We start from the raw sequence: 23746 nt of genomic DNA, 5'->3' as shown, positions 1-23746 counted from the left end.
CGCTTGAAATTAATAACGTGCTTTTAATAAGGCGCTTTCGTTTTAGTCATGCTTAACACTGTAGATACGCAAAACGACAAATATGATGTCGGTTAAGTTATCAGCGCATCAACAACCACAATTTGTTATGTCATTTGTAAGACGCAAACGTAATGGAGCTTTGTGTGGTCTCAAGTTGAGGATATTGCTGTGTATTTAATTGGAACATAGTGAAATCTTTGCCTGAACCTGTCATCTTGCGTCAAGGTTTTCATAAATTCAATGTAAACCTTAAAAACTGCAAGATTGAGTCATTTTCTGTGAGTAAATAAAAAATGGTAATACAAAAACCAATTTTAATTTTTACCGTTAAAACAATTTAAACCATTTTTAAAAATGTAAGAATATCCGACCATATTTTAGAAAGTTTTACTTTTTTAAATTTGCCAGCTTTTTGTGAAATTATGAAGACTTACAGATAGTGTTTTTCTGGGTTATTATGCCGTGTTTGTGGGCTTTGTATTGCCTGTACTCCTTGCTAATAACAAAGAGGAACTGCAATTCTTGGTAACAAAGATCTACGATGTATGCGAGAGAAGCGATTTGCTGATGAATGTCGATAAATCCAATGTGATGGTTTTTGAAAGAAATGAAAGTATGACTAAATGTGAAATCCCTATGAATGGAGTTATACTAAAACAAGTAGAGGAATTTGTGTATCTGGGAAGTATGTTCACTAGGGATGGAATGACTGAGAAAGATATTGAAAGGAGGGTGAGTGCCGGGAACAGAGTGAACGGTGCACTTAAATCGACCTTGGCAAATAAATGCTTGTCACAAGAGGCAAAATTGGCAGTTCACAACGGAGTCCTGGTCCCATCCCTGATGTATGGGAGCGAAGTATGGACTTGGAAAAACAGGGATGAAAGTAGGCTGAATGCTGTCGAAATGCGATCTCTCAGGCGAATGTGTGGTAAAACTACATAGTTTCATTAACAAAATCACGAAAGATGCACAAATGTTGAGATCTGTACATTATGTAAGGCTGAGACAAGCATTATCGACAAAATCAAGAAAGGAGCTCTGCGCTGGTTTGGACACGTAGAACGAATGGACAGCGAGAGAACGGCTAAGAATATTTACAATGCGAATGTTGATGGATGCAGAAATAGAGGAAGACCGAGAAAGACATGGCATGACCAAATCCAACAAATACTTAAAGATGGACATGTCAAAAGTCGGAATAATCGGCGCGCGTGCATGAGAAGATGTATGAATGTAGAGGAAGCGAGATCTGTATGCAAAGATAGAGTGTTGTGGCGTTCTATCCTCTCTGCCTACCCTTACGGAGAAACGGCGTGATGGTTTGTTTGTTTGTTGTTTGTTTAGTAGATGCACATATGAATAAGTATAAATTAAGAATAAAATAAATTAACTCCCATGTTTGCCCGCAACCATTATTTCTAGAACTGTAGCTCATGTGGCGTTCTTGTCTAAGAACTACTTTATTGAACTATTAGTTCAAGGGCAAAATTGTCGTTTGAACATATTTTCAATGGCTATCCAATAAAATATTCGTCTAAAAACAATTGGGCAAATTTACCCGCCGAACTCTATATGTTTTCATACAAGCAATTCAAAGGCCATCCTGGATAGGATAATTTTGCCCACTTGTCGAAATCATTAACAAAATCATGAAGAAAAATTACTGGTATCATTAGAATTACATTTGGTACCTGAGTATATTTTAATAGTTCCATGGCAAAACTAAATATTCAGTTCGCTGCCAGTTTCAGTTGATCACTTGAAATTCGAAGTTAAACTTGAAGGTCTGTTGGTGTAGATTAATTACCTATTATAATTTAAAATAGAAAATAGGGCTCCGGTAGTCGTGAGACCGAAGGGGGTGTACATATATACCTAACAACTGGCTCAGGTGGAATGTCAGACCAGGAGACTTTCTCAAGAAGTGAATTCTTTTACTTTGATGGTGGACAGCTTCTTTTCCTGAGTCCCTCGTGGTGTAGGGGGACTATCTTATTATTAAAAACGAATTTACTTTATAATATACAATTATTCGCTACTGCCCATTACTATGGCCATTTGATAAATATACAAGGCAGAACAATGAATCAGGAATGAGCATTTGGTTAGCAGGATTTACATTGACGGCTCTTTGCCCAAACAGTACAAATTATGATTGACAGAAAATGAATAAAACCAGTCAGGGCTGTGGTTACCAAGTGAATGACTCTAGTTGAGGCGTATTAAATATGGAAATGAACGCGAATCTTATCTGACACGACGGACGGCGGCGTGGTGGAACATCGAGGGAAGCCACAAGCTGCGCGCGACCTGGCCGAAGGTCGCTGGCCGCGTCACCGGAGCCGGTGAAAGGAGCGTGTATGAGCTGCCGAGGGCTGGACGCGCTCGGGGTCAAGCGGCGAGGTGTGGAGACAGGTCAAGCGAGCTGCTTGAGCGTGCAGTTTTCAGAGAAATATAGATCTTTGCGCTGTGCGTGTTTGTAGATATTAAAATCTTCAATCTAATATGTAAAAAAAAATTAGGAGCATAAATGTTTTATTCGTCGATCTACCGGGGTTGCATTCGAGGAGAATGCATTTGCAAAAAAATGGAAAGATGTTGTTTTTTTGCGCATATAAAAAGTTGGTTTTTGAATGTTTACAAATAGCATTTATTTTTGTGGATCTCAATCAGATTCTTTCCTTAAATTCCTTATAATTTCTTCCCGTTTATTCTTACTGGATTTTTGGTAATACAAAAATAATATTTAATTCAATACATCCCAGATAGCAATTTAAACTTGCCTCAAGCTTGTATCAAGTTTGAAGTATCAAGAGTTCAAGCTTGACCCAAGTTTGAGATGGCAAGTTTAAAGCAAACTTCCTAGTTACCATACAACAAACTTGCATGATGTTTGTTTTTACAAACATCCTACAAGGTTGCCACATCAATATTCATGCAATTTGGGTTTTATTTGCGCAAAACTAAAAAAAAATATTTAAAAAAAAAACAAATTAAAAAACAAAAAAGAAACAAAGAAAACAAAACACGAAGCTTCTTAAAAATATTAAAATTAAATAAAATATCTTGTTATTATTACTAAGTATATTTATTGTACACAAATAATGTAAATTACAGACTTAAGACTAATTTGACTCGAGATCAGAGTTCGGAGTTTCTGTTTTGCCTCTCAGCTCTGAAACAAATAAAACGATTTCTCATGGTAAAAAGTATCCTATATTTAATTTTGTTGCAACGGAGAGGAAGCATTTTGAAAAAGGAATATGGAAATCCAAGCATTTACAGGGCTTATTACCTGTCATTGGGTGGTTTAAGAATAATATTCACCATTCTGCCCATGTTTTAACATCCAAATTTCCGCAACTCTTCCATCTGTTGACTTTTCTGAAGTAAAAGAGCTGAAACCTTTATCAAGGGGGTTGAGATTCATCCGGCTGAAGTGACTATTTAATAAAACCAGCCAATAACAGATCATAAGCCTTGTAAATACCTAGACTTCCATATTCTCTTTTCAAAATTATGTATCCTATAATATTCACAGATAATGTAGTTATAGATTACGCCTTTCATACAGACTTTGCCTTTTTTTATAATAGTATAAATGATCATTTTATTTTATTTATTTTTTATTTATAAATCATACAACACAAAGTATAATACATTGAATTACATTCCCAGGAGTTACAATAACTCAATTCGGGACATAAATAATATTAACATTTAGAAAATAACACATATTGAGAACAAAGCAAGTTTAGCACCTTTACAACTAAATATAGCACAGCAATATATACGCCTAAAATCTTTTCTTACACAAGCAGAATAAATATATATTAAAAAACGCCTTTAAGAATAAAAAAAGGAGTGAATCCACTAAGGGAGATAAAGTCATTAACATCACATGCCAAGGAGATGATGCTGCCAACTATGGCACTAGATGATGAGAACATATCCATCTTAGTTAGTAAACATCTGGATGCCTAAGAAAGGTCGTATAGTACAATGAACACATGATTATTGGAAACATAATTCGGATATACAAAATGTGTGTCAGACCAAATCACGGTGTATTTTTATTTATTTATTTATTCATATTTTTCGCTTACAAACTATAATTAATAATAAAAATAATGTGACCTCACTGGGGTTTCCCGTGCCGAGGACACTTAACAATTTAGTTTTTTTTTAATTACATTTGAGAATAAACAAAGAAGACTCACTTAAAAAACAAACATAATTAACAAATATTCAGACAGTTTTAAAAACAAGGTATATACATCTATATTATTTATATTACAAAACACACAATGAAAACAACAAAAACCTAACATAAGCCATGCAGTTGTGGAGCAGTTGATTCAGCATTGGTATGGGCGAATGAGACAATCCATTTTACTTCTACCTAGCTCCACTATCCATTTTTTTATAGCCTTTTGAAACATTTTCTCATTACTAATTGCTTTAATAGATAGTGGAAGTAGGTTATAGATTTTAATTGAATAATACTCAAAATCCCTTTGTCTGAAAGTGGTATTAGTTTGTATTTGTTTAAGTTGTTTATGTGTTGAGGATCTAGTGATTATATTATTTGTATGTGATGTATTGTGGGGGTTATGTCTTTTATTTGAGTAAGAGTAGTTTTTGAATCTATAAGTGAGTATTGTTTTAGCGTATAATTGTTTTGGTGTCATAAGTTGTGATTTATGGAAATTTAATTTTTTGTATGCAACAGAGGCGAGGATTAGTGGATGTTCAGTTTCGCAAAACGGAACAAAAACCTGCAGGAGACACTGCCGATTGCCAGATGAGTAGATTCTTACCTTCTTGTTGTTCTAAAATTAGCTTGATTTAGCCAGTCACTAGTTAGTTCTATCAGTTTTTCTTCAGTTACATCGTCGTAGACTCTTTTGCAGATTTCTGCAAAAAAAAATATGTAGCACATATTACAGAGAAAAAAATACTAGAAGGGGGTGTATAGACGGATAGACCCACAAACTTACACCTACAGGACTCTGCGGGCCACACGTTTAACCTTTATAGTATTATTTTTTTCCTGGCAGGTAAAACATACATAGCGGGGCAGTCCGTCTGCGACACTTGGGAGGATCTTTTTGATGCGTCATATAATTGACATTTTGATTTGTACATTTAAACAAAATATCTGGTCAACCTTATATCTGAACGTCAGAGGTATAGAATCCTATGCGCCACATGAGAGAGTGCGGGTATTATCCTCGGCTCTACCCGACCGAGTTTCTCCAGGGTATGCTCGGCTACAACAGTTTAGAGACTAGAAGGAATGTGTATTTGACTACACATTTTTATCCATTGTTGCGCGGTATGATCGATAATTCTGAAATTATGATGAGCATTGGTTTGTATGTTCCTGATAATTACCTAAGACAGCGTCAGCATAGATTGTTTCATATTCCGATATTCAGGACCAACCTGCCTATGGTTATGCCTGTTGGAAGGGCTACCGCTATGCTGAACAACATCGCTCTGGATATTGATCTGTTCCATGTATCCGAAGGGGTTTTCCGGAGCAGGATTCTTCGACTACTTTGACATGAGTCTCTTTCGTGTATTTTTTTTTCTTTTTTATAATATGTACGTATTGAATATATTTTTGTAATGTATATTTGAAATAAATAAATTGAATTGAAATTGAAAATTGCTGATTTACAGGAAAAGCAGAAATCGATTCCCATGACCGAATTTAATTTCTTTTGTTTACAATATGATGATGAATTTCCGAATGTTTGAGTTTCCTGTTTACCATATTGATGTGCCATATATTTGTTTTGCAAAAAGTATTTTTGTGTTACTGATCCTATATTTGTGGTGATATACTCATGTGTACGTGTCAACTAATGCCGCCGGTGGCGAAAGAGCTGCCGGCGGCTTAGCGGCGAATACCGGTATCGGTTCGACCCGCGGCCGAGTGGTGAACGCGATGTAGACGGCAGGCGGATACGATCGTCCTCTTCCTCGACAAAATTTATGTCCTCAACGTGGGACGAAGAATCTGAAATAAATGATAATATTGGTAATGAAGTGCGGAATTTTTGCTGATTGTTGATTTAATAAATATTTACATAAACAAGGCAAAGAATTTAGCTCTAATAATATCTTTTGGTGTTCAATATTGATATTGAAAAAAATACTTTAATTGACAATAGAAAAATTTATTGGATTGGCCTCATCGTGCAAGCATTTCATAGTCCCTGGACTGGCACCTGAAGTGTATTTTTTATTTTCCAAAATGTGAAAACCCGCTAGGGCATTTAAAATTTTTGAGATATTTACTTACACGGCGGTGTGGCATCACTGTCAAACACCGTCGGTTCGCCCTCACTACTCGGGGATATCATTTCCATCTGGTCAAGAGGAGGCACCGTACTGCTACCCCCACCAGTCTTCATGAGGTCCTTACGGATATCCGTAGACCTCTTCCGCACGGCCCGCTTGATGGCGTCATATTTTTGCCGGAGATTTTTCCTGGTGCGCAATGCAGACGCTTCAGCACTGCAGTTAAATTTTGCCTCTATTGAGGTCTCAGCGTCTTTATCTCGCCATTGCACGGAATTACTTTTCTTACATTCAACAACACTTACTTCTACGACTATATACCAATTTAATAAGCTTCTCACATTCACTCCTAGTAAAATTCGTTCCTCTCTTATTCATACTGACTGATTTAACTAAAATAAACTAAACTTAAGAAAAACTATGATTATTAATTGTTATATAAACTATTAAAAAACTGAAAAAGCTAAAGAGGAAAAACTAAAACGAACTAAACTTAAGAAAAACTACGGTTTTTATTATATAAACTATTAAAAAGCTAAAGAGAAAAACAAACAAACTTAAGAAAAACTATGATTAATATTATGTAAAGTATTAAAAATAAACTGAACTACGAAAGAATTACTATGGATAAATCAAACTAAACGCTATAAAAAGTTAACTTAATTATTGATTCTAATCTTAAATAACGAATAAAATACTGAGATATATCTAAAACTTATAAAAACTAACCGAATAACTGAAGAATTGACGAAGTTGCTGAGAATTAAGGCCGCGTGGGTGAGCGTGTTTTGACACTTTTGACAGATAAGCGATTGATTTTTGTCCATAGATTTTTGCATTCCGGCATTTCGCGCTGTGTTGCCAGACGAATGTCTTGATTAACTAGTCGGAAGATTGATTTAGCATTATTTCGATGGTGAAATCGGTTCGTTGCAAATATCGTTTAAATCGGGCTGCAAATTTTAACTTACATTTAGTTAATCAGGATTTACAAGTAGACAACAAGTACAAGTCTACAACAATACTATTGTGACAGGTACGAGTGTTTAAATTTTACTCTTCAAAATTTAAGTGTTTTTTATCAAAAAAATTATCCACAACACTAATGGCTCCTAAAAAAGACATAAGAATCAAGGATTTGGTGGTGCAACCTAATTCTCCTCAACCACCTTTCTCTATAGGCATAGATGTAGGAAATGCAATTTCTGCTTTACAAAGTGAAGTTAAAAGAATTGCTGACTCCCACGACGAATTAAAACAGAACTTGGCACAAGATGGGGATAGATGGAACAAAGTCCTAGAAAATCTCGATATTGCAAAAAAAAACATTTATGAATTGAAACAAAAAAATCTGGAACTGGAAAATAGAGTGACTAAACTGGAAAGAATTGCTGAGATACAGGAACATGAAAAGAAATCCTGCAACATCGAAGTAACAGGGGTAATCGAAGACAAAAGTGAAAATATCATGGACAGCTTCACGAGAATATGTAAAACTATCAAGACATCGATAACTGCCTTGGATGTTGAAACTGCATATAGAGCCAACACTAAACCGTCAGAAGACAACACTCCGCGTCCCATTATCTACAAACTTAACACAAGAATGAAGAAAGAAGTGTTACTGAAAGACGTTAGAAACTACAATTCAAATAAGAAGCCGGAGGATAAATTTAACTCCAAACAGGTCGGTTTCTTAGGAACGAATAGGCAGATCTACATAGCGGAACAACTAACATTTCGGGCTAAACATTTATACTACTTGGCGAGGAAAGCTGGAAAGGACCGAGAGTATAAATTTGTTTGGACTAGGAATGGAAAGATATTCATGCGAAAAGATGTCGGTGCTCCGATCATACCAATTTTATCTGAAGATAAACTCCCTAAGTAGTTCCAGGTTAGATATGAATATTGTTTTTAAATTCACACTGTTAATATTAATGATTTATCAAATATTTATTATTATAAGAAAGAACTTGAAAACTAAATTAAGTTTCTATTATTATAGAATTATCTTTTTTACACTCACTTTTAATACAAACCAGTTATTATTTATGCTGAAAAAGAGATTTTTTTGGCATTAACCATAGTACTTTATACTAAAGAAATAAAAATCATTCAACAATCGATGCTAAATTTTTCAATGTTACTTATTCATTTATATATAATTTATATGCCATTGAAGCATACAAAATTATTCCAGGCTCAACTTTACTATGTGAACCAAATGTCACTCGTTATTATGACAAGATTGAGCGCGTTTATTGAAAAACTAGTCGGTAAAACAGTCGCCACTAAGATGATAAATAATATAAATTTCATTTCTTATTACTATGAGGAACGCACTTATCAATTATTTTGTAGTATTTCAAAAACAAGTAATGTGTTAGAAACTTTATTTTTAAACTTGTTTTTATGTTTTTATTTTAAAGATCTTTTGGAAACAGTTTTTTTTTACAGTATGTATACCTACCCAAAAACATTCTGTAGAATTATTGTTATTATCAAAACGCTTGTCGGTAAAACAGACGCCATCAATATGATGATCAATATTGTAAACATCATTTTTACATATATTATTAATATGTTGATTACTAGTGCATACTCTGATAACCTGAAAATATACTTCTGGCTTGTGACTAGAATAAATGTACAAACCTCTTCTATAAATGTTTTTCAATTCCATTGTACTCTTTATAACCATCTTGAATTAATCTACTTTTATCCTTTCATTCTGTATTTATGCCTAAATGTTATCTTTTACAAAATCACAGAAACAATTAAAACACCATCTATTGTTAAATATCCAAACTATTTTATTGTTAAATTATTGCATCTTAAGCTAGGGTTTCCTAGGACAGCGGTGCCCGTATTTTAACGGCCGTAGTGAACGGTGATGCAGTGGACAGTCGTCGTAACGGTGACTAGAGTGTGGTTTCCTAGGAAAACGGTGTTATCAACACCATTTAACACCGTTTTCCTAAGAAACCACTCTCTAGTCGACGTTACGACGGCTGTCTACTGCATCACCGTTCACTACGGCCGTTAAAATACGGGCACCGCTGTCCTAGGAAACCCTAGCTTTACAACCGTTAACTTGATATCCTGTCGTATTTTCTTACTTTCTGGAAATAAAATTGTATGCCAATGTATTCAAATTTACAAGGAAACGATAATAACTACTCATATCTATTATTATCGACCATATCACATTTACACAAGTCAAATGACCATTAATATTTGTGTACATTTTAATTACTATAAATTTATTTTCTCCAACATAAAAATATCTCAAAACCTGACGCATATCTTTTTAATATTTAATTATGGAGGACAGTAATAATGATTTTTTAGAGAAAATGTATAATAATATAACAATAGATAACCTTGAAGAAATAAAGATATATGACTGGTATGGGTACAATTTAAAAATAATTCACCAAAATATAAGGAGTACGGTAAACTTAGATAACTTTTTAACTTTCTTGGATAATTTTAATGATAAATTCGATATAATTATCCTCACCGAGTGTTGGATAAATGAGTGCTATCAATCTAAAACGATTAATAACTATATTGAGCATCATTCTATCAAATGTATAAATAGAAGTAGTGGTATAATTGTATATGTTAAGGAAGGACTTATTGTCAATGTGGATGAAATGTTACTTTCTCAAGCTAATTGCCTAAAACTAACGTGTAATGATTTGACAATCCTGGCTATTTATCGGTCGCCATCGTTTCTTAATATTCACCCATTTCTCGACTCCCTTCAGTCTATACTCAATGACATGAGAGATCACAGGAAACAGATCGTTATTGGAGATATCAACATAAACACGATTAACAATAAACACCATCAAGCAAATGAATATACCTGTTTTCTCGGCGAACAGGGTCTACATTTGATTTCAGATGCGATTACTAGAGAGCAAAGTAATACATGTATCGATCATATTATAACAAAAGGAATATATGGTTTCGATGCCTTTACTTTTCATTCTAATATAACAGACCATCACACTATTGCCATATGTACCAAATCTGAATCTCACATTACAAAAGAAAAAAAATCTCGCGTTACAAAAATAATATACTCTGATTTGACAAATGATCTAGAAAACGAAATGTGGGAAAAAGTTTTTATGGAGAATGACGTGGATATGGCAATGGACGCATTCATTACAACATTGACTCAATACATAAACAAACACACGACCACACAAAATGTCTCTCACAAAAAACTAAAATTCACTCCATGGATAACCAATACTTTAGTACAAAATATTCACAAACGGAATAAATTACATGTAAAAGCCAGTAAAAATCCTAGCGATATAATTATTCAATACGAGTATAAGAAATATAGAAATTTGTGTAAAAAGAATATAAGATTAGCGAAACAAAACTACTACAAAAAACTGATTTACGAAAATAGTAACTGCGACCCTGCACGGATGTGGAAAATAGTGAGGGAAATTACAAGAACTTCAAAATCGAAAACTACCCAAATAGACAGTATTGACATAAATAACACAACTTCAATATCAGACACTAAATCGATAGCAAACCATGCGAATAACTATTTTACTTCTGTTGGAAACACTTTAGCCCAAAATATTCTTAGTGAATTAAAATCTAACGAAGACACCCTGGCTTATAATATACCATCTCTTGCTTCAGCACATAAAATTGAAGAAATTACAACAACACCTATTGAAATAATAAAAACTATAGACTCCTTGAAACTGAGCACAGCTACGGGTCCAGATAAAATAAATTCAATTGTTATAAAATCAATTAAAACATATATAGCAAAACCATTAGCATTTATATTTAATCTTAGTTTTAATATAGGAATTGTATCGGACATCGCCGCGCGTGCGATAATACAACGTACAACACGGCCTGTGACGCGGCGAACGAGCGCCAAACGTTAGGCACCGACACCAAGCCGAGCGGCCCTTTTGCGGGCGCCCAGGCGGAGATGGTAGCTGCACGGGGAAAATGGACGGAATGACCGCGGAGAGACGGTCGAACCCCCGGCCACGACTGAAGCTTCCCGAGTGGCCGCTAGGGCGACGAATGGCGCTCGGACGAGAGTGTGCGGTGCCAGTGTTTTTAGGTTAATATTTGTATATCATGTTTTTATGTTTATTTTCGGCTAGGAGTCTCGATTTGTAATCTAACTAGCTGCCCCTAAAATAAAGACGGTTAATTATGTCACTCGCAGGGGCAGAAGTTAGGATATCGAGACCCTAGCCACATATTTGTATCAGATTGCGGGGAATCAGACCCTGTCAAATCCTCTAAAACTCATGTCACCCTTTTTCTCAGTATGTAGGACCTTTCCCTGTATCATTTCTACATTAAATAAGATACGGGGAAGAGGCCTACATACTCCCTTTACATGTAAAACTCATCTCGAGGGAGTTATTTTATCTTATAAGCATACGTGTAAAAACAATATCTGAAATTGTCCAGCCAATAGGAGAGCGTGCTACGGCGTAAGCCGGGAAAGTCCGACCCCTTCTCGCTCTCCCTTGCGGCTTATGTATGCTGTCTCGTACCGTGCCCGACTGCGGCACGGTACAAATTACTTGATAGAACCTCTGTATTTTTATTGAATAAAGTGTGTATAGTGTATAACCAAGACTGCGTTTTTATTATATCTACGCCCTCTCCGCCTCTGATGTCGCCGCCTGCCCTTCTGAAGAAGAAAACTGAAGCCTGAAGAAAGCTATCACCCGATAGCCGGTCAAATAGCAGCTCCAAGCCACCTCCTATCTACAGTTCAACTGTATGCACGGCGAGGTGTCGTGTATATAGTTGTGGTCCTTCGTTTCACCGGATCGGAGCTGCTATACGGACGCCACATCCCAGTGGAAGATGACGCCTTCACTTCGCTCTGGAAAAGGCTCCGCCGAGAAAACCTCTGATGTCACCCCCCCTGCCGACGTCGTATCCACGGTGACGGGTACCGAGGCGTCGTCACAGGAGGTTTCCGAGGAGGACACCGTCGAACTTCTGCAGGCTGAAGTTGCGAAACTGCGCGCCGCCCTGAGGCGCTCTGAGAAGACACCGACCGCACCTGGACCCCCAATGGAATCTCCTAGGGCAGATGCGGGCCCCAGCGGACGAGCTGGGGTGGCAGAGAGACAAACCGGAGACTGGGTACGCCGCTCTTCGGACCCGATCGCGCAGATGGCTGCGGCGATCACCGAGATGGCCACCGCGCTACGTGGAGGATCAACGGGGAGCCCACGATCACACGATGGCGACGATGGAAAAATGGAGGCGCTGTTGGCGCGCCAATCTACGGCAAAGGAATTGCCCGCCTTCGAAGGAGACCCACTGGAATGGCCTGCCTTCAAGGCCCAATATACGAGGTCTACGGAAGTCTGCCGGCTGACGACGCCGGAAAACCTGCTCCGACTACAACGTGCGCTGAAAGGGGCCGCCAAGGAGGCGGTTTCCTCCCTGATGGTGGATCCTCAGAATACGGACCTCATCATGGAAACCCTGGAACTGCAGTTCGGCCACGAGGAGATTGTGACGGCGCACATGCTGGAGAAAGCGCGCCGCCTACCCGCCATAGTGGAGAGCCCCAACTCAACCGGGATAGTTGAGTTATCCGTGGCCCTGAGGAACATGGTCGCCACTCTGGAGCGGACAAGGAACTCGAGCTGCCTATCATCACCGCAGCTACTGAACGAGATGGTGGCCAAGATCCCGCTAGCGATGCGGGCTCTGTGGTGGTACACCTTACCGAGGGACAGAGACGAACGCGCCACCGTGAAGGAATTTTCTTGCTGGCTTAGCGAGATCGCTCAGACGTCAATGAGCGCCGGTGGAATGGACGCGGGGTCGTTTTTTCCCAAAAAGAAAACAAAGAACAATGTGTATACAGTGTCCGCGCCAACCGAGACAAGGGACGAGTGCGGAGTGTGCAATCGCCCGCACAAAAGTGAAAAGTGTCGCGAGTTTTTAGCGAAATCGGTAGCGGGCCGATGGGAAATTGTTCGCGAAAAGGGTTTATGTTTCTCGTGTCTGAGGCATAAACATTTAGCCGGTAAATGCCCGGCGGCTAAGAAGTGCGGTATAGAAGAGTGTCGCTATACGCATCATAGGACACTACATGGACAGCGACGAGAAGGCCGCGATAATGTAGTGATGAGCACCTGCGAAAAAGTTCAACCGGTATTGCTCAAAGTGATAAAAGTGAACGTGACCGGCCCCAATGACGGTGCCGACGTTTACGCCCTGTTAGACGAGGGCTCCAATGTGACTTTAATAGACTCCGAACTGGCGGACAGTGTCGGTGCGCCCGGACGAGTGCGCGGGATAACGATTCATGGTGCGAGTGATATGTGTTCCGAGGATAAGGCGTCGCGACGCGTCACAGTGACTATTCGTGGGCCAAGTGGGAATGGATACCCGCTCGTCGGGAACACAATGACGAGTCTAAATCTCCCGCGCCAGTGCATTCCGGAGGGAAACGGTATGAAAGAAGTGCTACCGAAAATATTAATTGGGCAGGACAACGCTCATTTAATCGTGACTAGGAAAGTCAACGAGAAAGAGAGATATTTACGCTCTCTGACGTCGCTGGGATGGATCACGCACGGATGCGTGAATCATAAGCAGAACAAAGCCAGCAAAACACTCACACTGACGAGTGCTAGCGTAGAGGATCGCATGGACGAGTTAATGCGCCTCAATTACGCGGTGGACGCTATGGGCGTCAAACCTAGGCCACGTGTTAACAGCACAGACACGCGCGCTATGGAAATTCTACAGAAAACCACCAGACCAACGCCAACCGGTCAGTGGGAGACGGGTCTTCTATGGAAAGAAGACAACATATGGTTACCGGACAATCGACAGTGCGCAGTAAACAGACTGAAATCTGTCGAGAACAAGATGGCCAAGGACCCGAGCTACAAGGCGGCATATTGCGCGAAAATTAAGGAGTACATCGAGAAGGATTACGCTCGGGAAGTTACGCCGATAGAGATCGCTCGTTTCCCGCGGAAGTGGTACTTAGCCCATTTCGGCGTAGTAAATGTGAACAAGCCGGGAAAGCTGCGAGTCGTCTTCGACGCGGCCAGCCGATGCCGTGGAGTTTCGTTGAACGACAAACTACTCACCGGCCCCGACATGCTGACCTCGCTATGGGGTAACATATTACGCTTCAGAGAAGGCCGCATAGCGCTTGCGGCGGACATAAAAGATATGTTTCTACGGATAAAAATCCGCCCCGCCGATCAAGGAGCTCAGATGTTTTTGTGGGGGGAGCGACCCTACGCCGAGATTAAAACAATGGTGATGACCTCGATGACCTTTGGCGCCGCGTGCTCACCGACAAGTGCGCAATATGTGAAAAATAAGTTAGCCTGTGTAAACGCGAGTGAATTTCCGGAGGCGGCGCGCGCAGTGGAAAACAATTTTTATATGGACGATTATCTTGCCGCGGTGGCTACTACGGAACAAGCTATTCAGTTAAGAGATCAAACAAGTGAAATATTAAGACGGGGAGGATTCCAATTGACGAATTGGTCCTCAAATGACGGTGAAGTGCTACGTACCACCGCGGATAATTTGCGCGCCACGGACGCTCGCGAGATAATAGTGAACGGTAGTGAGTACTTGGAGCGAGTACTCGGTGTTAAATGGGACCCAGTCAGTGATCGATTTGTGTTTCAATTTAATAAGACAATAGCGTTAAGCGCACATGAGTGCCCCACTAAAAGACAATTACTGAGCGCGGTAATGAGCATATTCGATCCGCTCGGTTTTCTAGGGTGTGTTACGGTACGCCCGAAAATATTATTACAAGCAGTATGGCGATCGGGAATAGGATGGGATGACGTCATCCTGCCGACCCATCAAGAAAAATGGGCCGAATGGAGAGCCTGTGTGGAGCGCACAGAGAGCTCTATACCCCGGCGGTGTATAGAAAATCGCACCAGTCGGGTGGAACTACACGTATTCTGCGATGCCTCCGAACTGGCGGGGTGCGCAGTAGCGTATTTTGTGGAAAAGACGGACCGTAATAGACATGTACGGTTCGTGGGCAGTAAAGTTAAAGTTAGCCCCTTGCGAGCTCTATCAATACCTCGACTGGAGCTGCAAGCGGCGCTAATGGCCGTGAGACTGGCAGACACCATCAAGCGGGAGAGTGACGTCACTGTGGGGAGGACAGTCTATTGGATGGACTCGGCGACAGTACTGTGCTGGGTACGAAACGACAGCCGTGCGTTCTCGCCGTTCGTGGCCCATCGCCTCGGGGAGATAGATGAGTTATCTCACCCGAAAGAGTGGCGGTGGGTTCCGACTAAGATGAATCCCGCGGATGCTGCCACCAGGGACCTCAACGCGCCTGATCTTACACCTCAGGGAGCCTGGTTCGGGGGACCGGCCTTCCTGACTGGGGAGGAGAGCGAATGGCCGCATCACAAGGGACGCGGCCTGCAGCCCGACATCGCCGTCATGGAAGCAAAGCGCGCCGAACGCATAGTCACCGCGTTACAAGCGGCGCTGCCAGACGCCGCACGGTTTAGCTCGTGGAGACGGCTTATACGTGCCACGGCATGGTGCCTGCGGTTTGTGAATCGATGCCGCCGTGCCGCCCCAGAATGCGTGGGAAAATACCTAACCGCAAAGGAGTGTATAGCCGCTGAGCGATTGTGGATCAGGCGAACGCAAAACGACGCCTTTGGCAGCGACATAACAGCCCTAAAGCGGGGGGAGTCGCTACCCAGAGGCAGCCGCCTGCATGCCCTCACGCCCCGGCTAGACGACACCGGACTGGTGAGGATGGGAACGCGGTTATACGCGGCCAGCGGCGTACGGGAAAATATTGGATTCCCGATAATATTGGACGCCGCGCAGCTGTACGTACAACTGATGCGGAGACACCGGCATGAGATGTGCTATCACGGAAGCACTGAGAGGACTATGGCAGATGTGCGTCAAGATTTCTACGTGATGAGAATACGCACAAAGCTTCGATGGATTGTAGCTAACTGCCAGAAGTGTAAGAACGATCGTGCGCGACCGCAACCGCCTTTGATGGGACGTCTTCCGCCGGCGAGATTGGCACATCACATGCGCGCCTTCACGCATTGCGGAGTGGATCTGTTTGGACCGCTACACGTGACCATGGGACGGCGCAAAGAGAAGAGGTACGGGGCCTTGTTTACGTGTCTCACAACCAGGGCCGTACACATTGAGTTGGTGACGTCACTGAGCACCGACTCGACGATCCAAGCCATCCGGCGGATGGCCGCCAGAAGAGGACACCCGTCTGTCTTGTACTCTGACAACGGGACAAATTTTCGCGGGGCCGATAAAGAGATGGCCGCTGCCTTCCGAGACGTAGCCGAGGACAAGAAAGTGCTAGATGAAATGAGCACTATGAAGATTGAGTGGAAGTTTATCCCTCCTTCATCCCCGCACATGGGAGGGGCATGGGAACGATTAGTTCGTTCCATTAAGAGGGCGCTGTTTGCTATACTGAGAGAGCAAGCGCCTAGAGAAGAGACGTTACGGACGGCGCTAGCCGAGGCTGAATTCTCGGTCAACAGCCGTCCGCTGACGCACGTGACAGTAGACCCTCGTGACGGAGCTCCTTTAACTCCGAATCACTTTTTAATTGGGTCATCCGGGGGCATGCCTTGCCTCGCGGATTACAGCGAAGCGCCGGAGAACGTGTGTTTGCGCAAACAATGGCGCATAGCCCAGAAGATGGCGGATGCTTTCTGGCGCCGATGGATGCGCGAGTACCTGCCAGGCCTGGGCGGACGTCAGAAATGGCGCATCGCGGCCACTCCCCTGCAAGTTGGAGACGTGGTAGTGATCACCGATCCCGCGATGCCACGGAACCAATGGCCACGGGGAGTCGTCACGGGAACCATGCCCGGGAAGGACGGCCAGGTGCGAGCCGTCAGGGTGCGGACCTCCACGGGCGAGTACACAAGACCCACGGTCAAGATCGCGGTCCTGCTACGCCCCACTGATGACAGCGCCCGGAAGACAGCGCCACGCGGCGGCGAGGCCCGATGCGGGACCAGCAGGTGCCGACTGCGCGACACCGGGGGGAGTGTATCGGACATCGCCGCGCGTGCGATAATACAACGTACAACACGGCCTGTGACGCGGCGAACGAGCGCCAAACGTTAGGCACCGACACCAAGCCGAGCGGCCCTTTTGCGGGCGCCCAGGCGGAGATGGTAGCTGCACGGGGAAAATGGACGGAATGACCGCGGAGAGACGGTCGAACCCCCGGCCACGACTGAAGCTTCCCGAGTGGCCGCTAGGGCGACGAATGGCGCTCGGACGAGAGTGTGCGGTGCCAGTGTTTTTAGGTTAATATTTGTATATCATGTTTTTATGTTTATTTTCGGCTAGGAGTCTCGATTTGTAATCTAACTAGCTGCCCCTAAAATAAAGACGGTTAATTATGTCACTCGCAGGGGCAGAAGTTAGGATATCGAGACCCTAGCCACATATTTGTATCAGATTGCGGGGAATCAGACCCTGTCAAATCCTCTAAAACTCATGTCACCCTTTTTCTCAGTATGTAGGACCTTTCCCTGTATCATTTCTACATTAAATAAGATACGGGGAAGAGGCCTACATACTCCCTTTACATGTAAAACTCATCTCGAGGGAGTTATTTTATCTTATAAGCATACGTGTAAAAACAATATCTGAAATTGTCCAGCCAATAGGAGAGCGTGCTACGGCGTAAGCCGGGAAAGTCCGACCCCTTCTCGCTCTCCCTTGCGGCTTATGTATGCTGTCTCGTACCGTGCCCGACTGCGGCACGGTACAAATTACTTGATAGAACCTCTGTATTTTTATTGAATAAAGTGTGTATAGTGTATAACCAAGACTGCGTTTTTATTATATCTACGCCCTCTCCGCCTCTGATGTCGCCGCCTGCCCTTCTGAAGAAGAAAACTGAAGCCTGAAGAAAGCTATCACCCGATAGCCGGTCAAATAGCAGCTCCAAGCCACCTCCTATCTACAGTTCAACTGTATGCACGGCGAGGTGTCGTGTATAGGAATTTTTCCGAAACATTTGAAAGAATCGACTGTAATACCAATTTATAAAAATGGTGACAGTAAACGTATTAAAAACTACAGACCAATCTCCTTGCTCAATACTGTTTCTAAAATTATTGAAAAAATTGTCAAACTAAAACTTAATAACTATTTAGAAAAAAATAATTTACTCTCAGAAAACCAATATGGATTTCGGACAGGCATAGGTACTGAAAACGCAATAGCTAAATTGACTGAAACAATAGCTAAACATCTAGACAATAGGGAAAAATGCTTGGCTATTTTTCTGGACCTGGCTAAAGCTTTTGACACTATTTCACATAAAATTCTATTTAAAAGGTTACATAATATAGGAATCCAAGGGCAGTTATATAAATGGTTAAACAGCTATGTGAGTGGAAGATTTCAGAAGGTGAAAGTGGGTAGTGACTTGAGCGAACCTGCTCAGCTCTCATTTGGTGTTCCACAAGGGAGCACTTTGGGACCACTGCTGTTCTTGATATATATTAACGAACTTTGTAACAAGCCATCACTTGGACAAATCATTTCATTTGCAGATGATACAGCTATAATTTATAGCGCATCAACTTGGTCAGAAACTCATAAAAAAGCAAGTAATGACTTAAGTTATATTAAAAAATGGCTAGACGAAAACCTGTTGAATTTAAATTCGGATAAAACAAAGTTCATACGTTTTAGTGCAACTTCCGCCGGGCAACCTAATGAAATTCACGAACTTCAACTACATAATTTTTCAGTGATGGTAAATTGCAACTGCAAAAAACTGAGTAGTGTTCAAAGGATAAAATATCTTGGAATAACTATAGACCAGTATTTGAGATGGAATGAACAAATTGAAACTATAACTGCAAAAATTAAGCGCTTAATACATTTTTTCATCCCACTTAGAAATATACTTAAAGTCCCGGACTTGAAACACCTATACCATGCACTGGCAAATTCTGTGTTGACTTACGGTCTAATTGGTTGGGGAGCTTGCACAAAAACCGCCCTTGAACCTGTAGCAATTGCACAGAAATCTTTAATCCGAGTAATCTTAAAAAAAACATTTCGCTATCCAAGTGACTTGCTCTTCAAAGAATTCAGAGTACTGAATATTATTCAACAGTATATATTGAGAACGGTAGTGGTTACACACATAAAGAGAGACATTTACCCAAGCGTCAACCACAACCATAATACAAGATACTCTAATAGGGATCTGATACTAAGTGAAGGGGTCAACACTGTTCTGGCATCGAGACAACACTATAACGTAGGCAAAAAGGTTCATAACCTTTTGCCAGAATCGTGGAAAGACGGGAGTGTTGTCAAGTTACGGAAGGTGTTGACCTCGCTCTTTCATGACATTGGTCGTAGGGAGTCAGAAAAGTTGATGCATGCCACGGATTGGAGAACCTTACTGGATGTCAAAAATAAAATATAAAAAATTAGGAATAATTTTAAAAATATATATTTATAGATGACAACCATGAAGTTTCGCATAAATAAATTGTCTATGTTTTTATGAATGTATGTATTGTGTATGCGCATGGGTGTATGTACGTGTGTGTGTATGTACATGTGTATATATGTGTATATTTATATATATGTGTGTATATATGTGTATGTCTGTATGTATATGAATCAAAATGTGTATCCGAATAAGTTTATATTTTGTTTGTCTGTGCTCTATATTAATTTGTTAAGTATTATAATAAGTATATTAAAATGTAATTGCCTAGCTTGGAACGGGGTATGTACCTTTGTTAGCTGGGCAAAGTGAATATGGAATTGTATTTTGATAAAGAGTGTGAATAAATAAATAAATAAATAAATAAATAGATAAAAAATAAATATAGTCAAGAAACTTTTGTTATCGTTTGTAAAGTTAAATTTGCAATTACGGTTTGAGGATTTTCATTAATGTTTAATGTTTAAATTAATAAAAGAAAAAAGAAGATTACAAAGTGGATTAAAAAATTGCGTTCAAAAGAATGCTCGTCGCTGAGCGAGAATCGTTTTTAAAAAGGGTTTGTTTTCATTAAAAAGTACGAAAGGATTTACAACCACCGCATGACGATCGAAATTTCAGCTGGGATTATCCATCTTGCTTTTTCCATTGTACGTGAACTAGCGATAAATGAAAGAACATATTTTTATGAGAATTAGTTATAAATTATAAAAACCGTACGCTGTTTTTTTTATTATTTATTTTGTTTGGTTCAACGATAGACATATGTAGCCTTATATATATTTACAACAAAATATTGATATCTATACTTATTAATTCATTATTTATTGCTATTGTACACTTACGATCCTAATTTAGAATATTTAACAACGTAAAAGCTTATCAGTACAGAGGGTTGTAAACAAGTATGACCAAAGAACACTTCATTATACAATTACGAAAATTTTCCATAAGATTCCTAGGCGGATCTTAAAAGAAAATGTTGACAAAACTTTTAAGGAAAACATAATAAACGACCAAAATGTAACAAGGCTTTATATTGCTTATAATTTTATCTTGACAGTAGTCTATTTAATTTTTTGAAAAATAAATTTTGTGTGAAAATACGTATGCTTTTAGTTTTTAATAATGTTAATATTACTTTTTTAATTGATATAATTTCTCTAACGTTTTTCTTTGTAAAGGAAAAATAAGAAACCTGCTGACAGCCGGTTTCGCGGTTTAGTGGGTTTCATTATTTTCCTTTTATATTTCCTGTTCATGTTTTACCTTCTTAAATAAAAAATGAATAAACCATTTTGTGTAGAAATGCGTATGCTTTTAGTTTTTGACCATGTTTATATGACTTTTTAAATAAATATAATTTCTCTAATCTTTTTCTTTGAAAAAGGAAAAATATTATTTAAATGTTTCATAACTTTTCTTTTTTATATATTCTGTTCATTTTAACCTTCTTAAATAAAAATAAATACGAAAAAAAACTGTTCAATTTGTAAATTTTTAATAACTTTTTTTTTCACTATTTACAATAAATATAACTTAGTATTTTTTAAATAAATACACTTGACATTTAATTTTAAGTATATTTACACTTTTTAAATTTTCTATGCTTTCTGGCATTTCCTCAAATAACTGTATTCCTTTGTACGTAAGGAAGTTCTGGGGCATTGCTTTTGATTTCTTTTCCAGCCGTATATTTTTAGATCCTCTTGTTGCATAGTTATAAAAGAACTCATTATTTTTATGAATTATAAAAATTCTGGTTAGATTCTCGAAAAACTGCTTAGTGGCCGAAGGGTTAAAATTTCAAATTTTGCTGGCCCTCGTGTTAAAATGAAATGTATTAATTTATTGCGATCGGAAACTTGACGCAGTTTATTTTCGTTTACTCTATTATAATATTAATTACATAGTAAAATAAGTGAAGAGCATTTTCTGGTTAGAATATAACGTGTTTCTAATAATATAATTCGACTAATTACTTTTCCGCATTCGAGCCTACCTACCCACCCACCGATTTGGGGAGTTAAGATCGGATTTTGAGATCCGGCAACACCGAACGGCGAAGAAAATCCAAACGGAATTCGGTTCAAATTGCGACTTGCAACAATTCTTCGAGACTTCGAGGGTGCTCATCGCTCGTTGTACGAGGTAATATATTGTCTCTAGGCAATATAACTCACTAATTCATGTTGAATCTGCGACACATTTCGCTTGTAATAATCGTTGTGTGTTTCTTTCCAGATCGACGATGTAACCGCGAGCCGAAGAGACGACGGATCGCTCCGCGTGCGTCGGCCTGTGGCAGGTGAGGAAACGTGCTCTGTTAATTTTTCGGTTTTCCCTTTACGATGATATTATCAGAATCTAATAGCTGCAGTGGCCGACCGAAGCTTCGGTACGGCCGGTAAAACGAGTTTCGGCCGAAAATTGGCTCAGCCGAAGCACGCGGTCGGGACGTATCGGGTCGAAATGGTGTCCGTTTAAATAATTAGTTATTGCGTCGCTAATTGCTATTCTAACATAAAAACTAGACCGATCTTGTGATCTTTTCTCTATATTATATAGTAAGTAGTTCTAAGATCTTTCATATTTATGTTTTTGTAATTCCTTTATAGCTTACAAGTTAAAGTTCTCACGGCGCACATTGGAGAATTGTTACAACGATAACTTCCATGTATAACAAAACAGCGAACCTTTAAAATGAATGCCCAACTCGACAATGTTTTGAGTATGTCCAAATGCTCGCAGAATGGCTGGGTTTCCTCCCTAGATCCCTATTTAGATCTACATTTGTCACAACGGAGAGGGAAAACATTTTGAGAAGGGAATACGGAAGTCTAGGCATTTACAGGGCTTATGACCTGTCATTGGCTGGTTTAAGTGGCCGCTTTACACGCTGTGTGACTTTCGCCACTCCCCTTTGTTTGAATATCCACATTTCCTCGACTCTTCCATCTGTCGACTTTTGTGGAGTAAAAGACAAGCATTACTACTACCCATTCTACATTATTCTGATGTTTCCATGACTGATTTAAGCTGTGAGCAACTCGATACACTTGAACAACTTCAGAATACACGCATAAGGTACATTTTTGGTCTTAGGAAATATGACCACATTTCTGATTATCGTAGGCAACTGAAATGGCTCAAAATTAGACCTCGGAGAGACTATTGTTCCCTCTCACTTCTGTGCAATGTACTTCATATTCCTAACGCTTCTATATACCTGCGTCGACGCTTATCAGTTCATGGTTTACCTCTTCGTTCTAATTCTCGAGGCACTCTCTTAATACCCATCCACAATTCCTCTTTCTTCTCTAACTCGTATAGTCTCCATGCGGCTCCACTGTGGAATCATCTCCCATCCACCATCAGAGATGTTACTACATTATCTCCTCCTTTCCTTTTTCCTCTTTTTTCCTTTTTTCCATTGAGTAATAGTTTTGATTTAAGAGTAATATTTTGATTCACAGAAGTCAAGAGATGGAAGAGTCAAGGAACTGTGGACGTTCAAACATGGGCGGATTGGTGAGTGTCACACATCGTGTTAAGCGGCCACTTAAACCAGCCAATGACAGGTCATAAGCCCTGTAAATGCCTAGATTTACGTATTCCCATCTCAAAAATGTTTTCCCTCTCTGTTGCGATAAATGTAGATCTAAATAGGGATCCTGGGGAGGAAATCCAGCCAGTCGGATCATTTGGACATACTCCCGAACACGGTCCATATGTAAAATGCTCTAAGTGGCTTTCATTTGCATGAAATGATTGTCTGTAGCATACTCCTATATCGACCACATTACTTCTAAAAGTATGAAAACTTTGGGTTTCATTCTTAGAACCATAAAGGATTTTGAATCA

At 40.1% G+C, this 23746-nt stretch overlaps 3 protein-coding genes across 3 annotated transcripts; 2 read left to right on the top strand and 1 right to left on the bottom strand.

The window, feature by feature from the left end:
- Positions 1 to 3093: 3093 nt before the first annotated feature.
- Positions 3094 to 7175, bottom strand: LOC148271852 (uncharacterized). Its single transcript, XM_088240850.1, has 5 exons — positions 7066 to 7175; positions 6338 to 6525; positions 5025 to 6052; positions 4845 to 4941; positions 3094 to 3199 (listed from the first exon to the last, which is right to left on the bottom strand). Exons 1-3 carry the CDS (start codon positions 7173 to 7175, stop codon positions 5895 to 5897), a joined length of 456 nt encoding a protein of 151 aa, XP_088096976.1. The 3' UTR covers positions 3094 to 3199; positions 4845 to 4941; positions 5025 to 5894.
- A 266-nt stretch (positions 7176 to 7441) lies between these two features.
- LOC148271851 (uncharacterized) lies at positions 7442 to 8227 on the top strand. Its single transcript, XM_088240849.1, has one exon. It carries the CDS (start codon positions 7442 to 7444, stop codon positions 8225 to 8227), a length of 786 nt encoding a protein of 261 aa, XP_088096975.1.
- Positions 8228 to 12225: 3998 nt separating this feature from the next.
- On the top strand, positions 12226 to 23413 carry LOC148271850 (uncharacterized; the record flags this gene model as incomplete). The annotated part of the gene is made up of 4 exons (XM_088240843.1): positions 12226 to 14515; positions 15197 to 17442; positions 22127 to 22190; positions 23359 to 23413. Coding segments are annotated over exons 1-4 (4655 nt in total), but the record flags the coding sequence as incomplete, so codon positions are not given.
- Positions 23414 to 23746: the final 333 nt, after the last annotated feature.

Source organism: Micrasema longulum, unplaced genomic scaffold (genome assembly GCF_059751315.1).
Source record: "Micrasema longulum isolate JH-2025_06_02 unplaced genomic scaffold, ASM5975131v1 h1tg002622l, whole genome shotgun sequence".
Lineage (NCBI taxonomy): Eukaryota > Metazoa > Arthropoda > Insecta > Trichoptera > Brachycentridae > Micrasema > Micrasema longulum.
Note: the sequence above shows the minus strand (reverse complement) of the source record. Positions and strands in the feature narration are given on the sequence as shown.

What these genes read in the sequence shown, in the direction of transcription:
- LOC148271851 (XM_088240849.1), top strand. Translation starts at nt 7,442, where the DNA reads ATGGCTCCTAAAAAAGACATAAGAATCAAGGATTTGGTGGTGCAACCT.
- LOC148271852 (XM_088240850.1), bottom strand. Translation starts at nt 7,175, where the DNA reads ATGCAAAAATCTATGGACAAAAATCAATCGCTTATCTGTCAAAAGTGT. An exon ending in GTCAATTCTTCAGTTATTCG is followed by an intron (nt 6,526 to 7,065) that starts GTTAGTTTTTAT and finishes ATTGCGCACCAG; the next exon opens with GAAAAATCTCCGGCAAAAAT. An exon ending in CAGTGATGCCACACCGCCGT is followed by an intron (nt 6,053 to 6,337) that starts GTAAGTAAATAT and finishes CATTTATTTCAG; the next exon opens with ATTCTTCGTCCCACGTTGAG.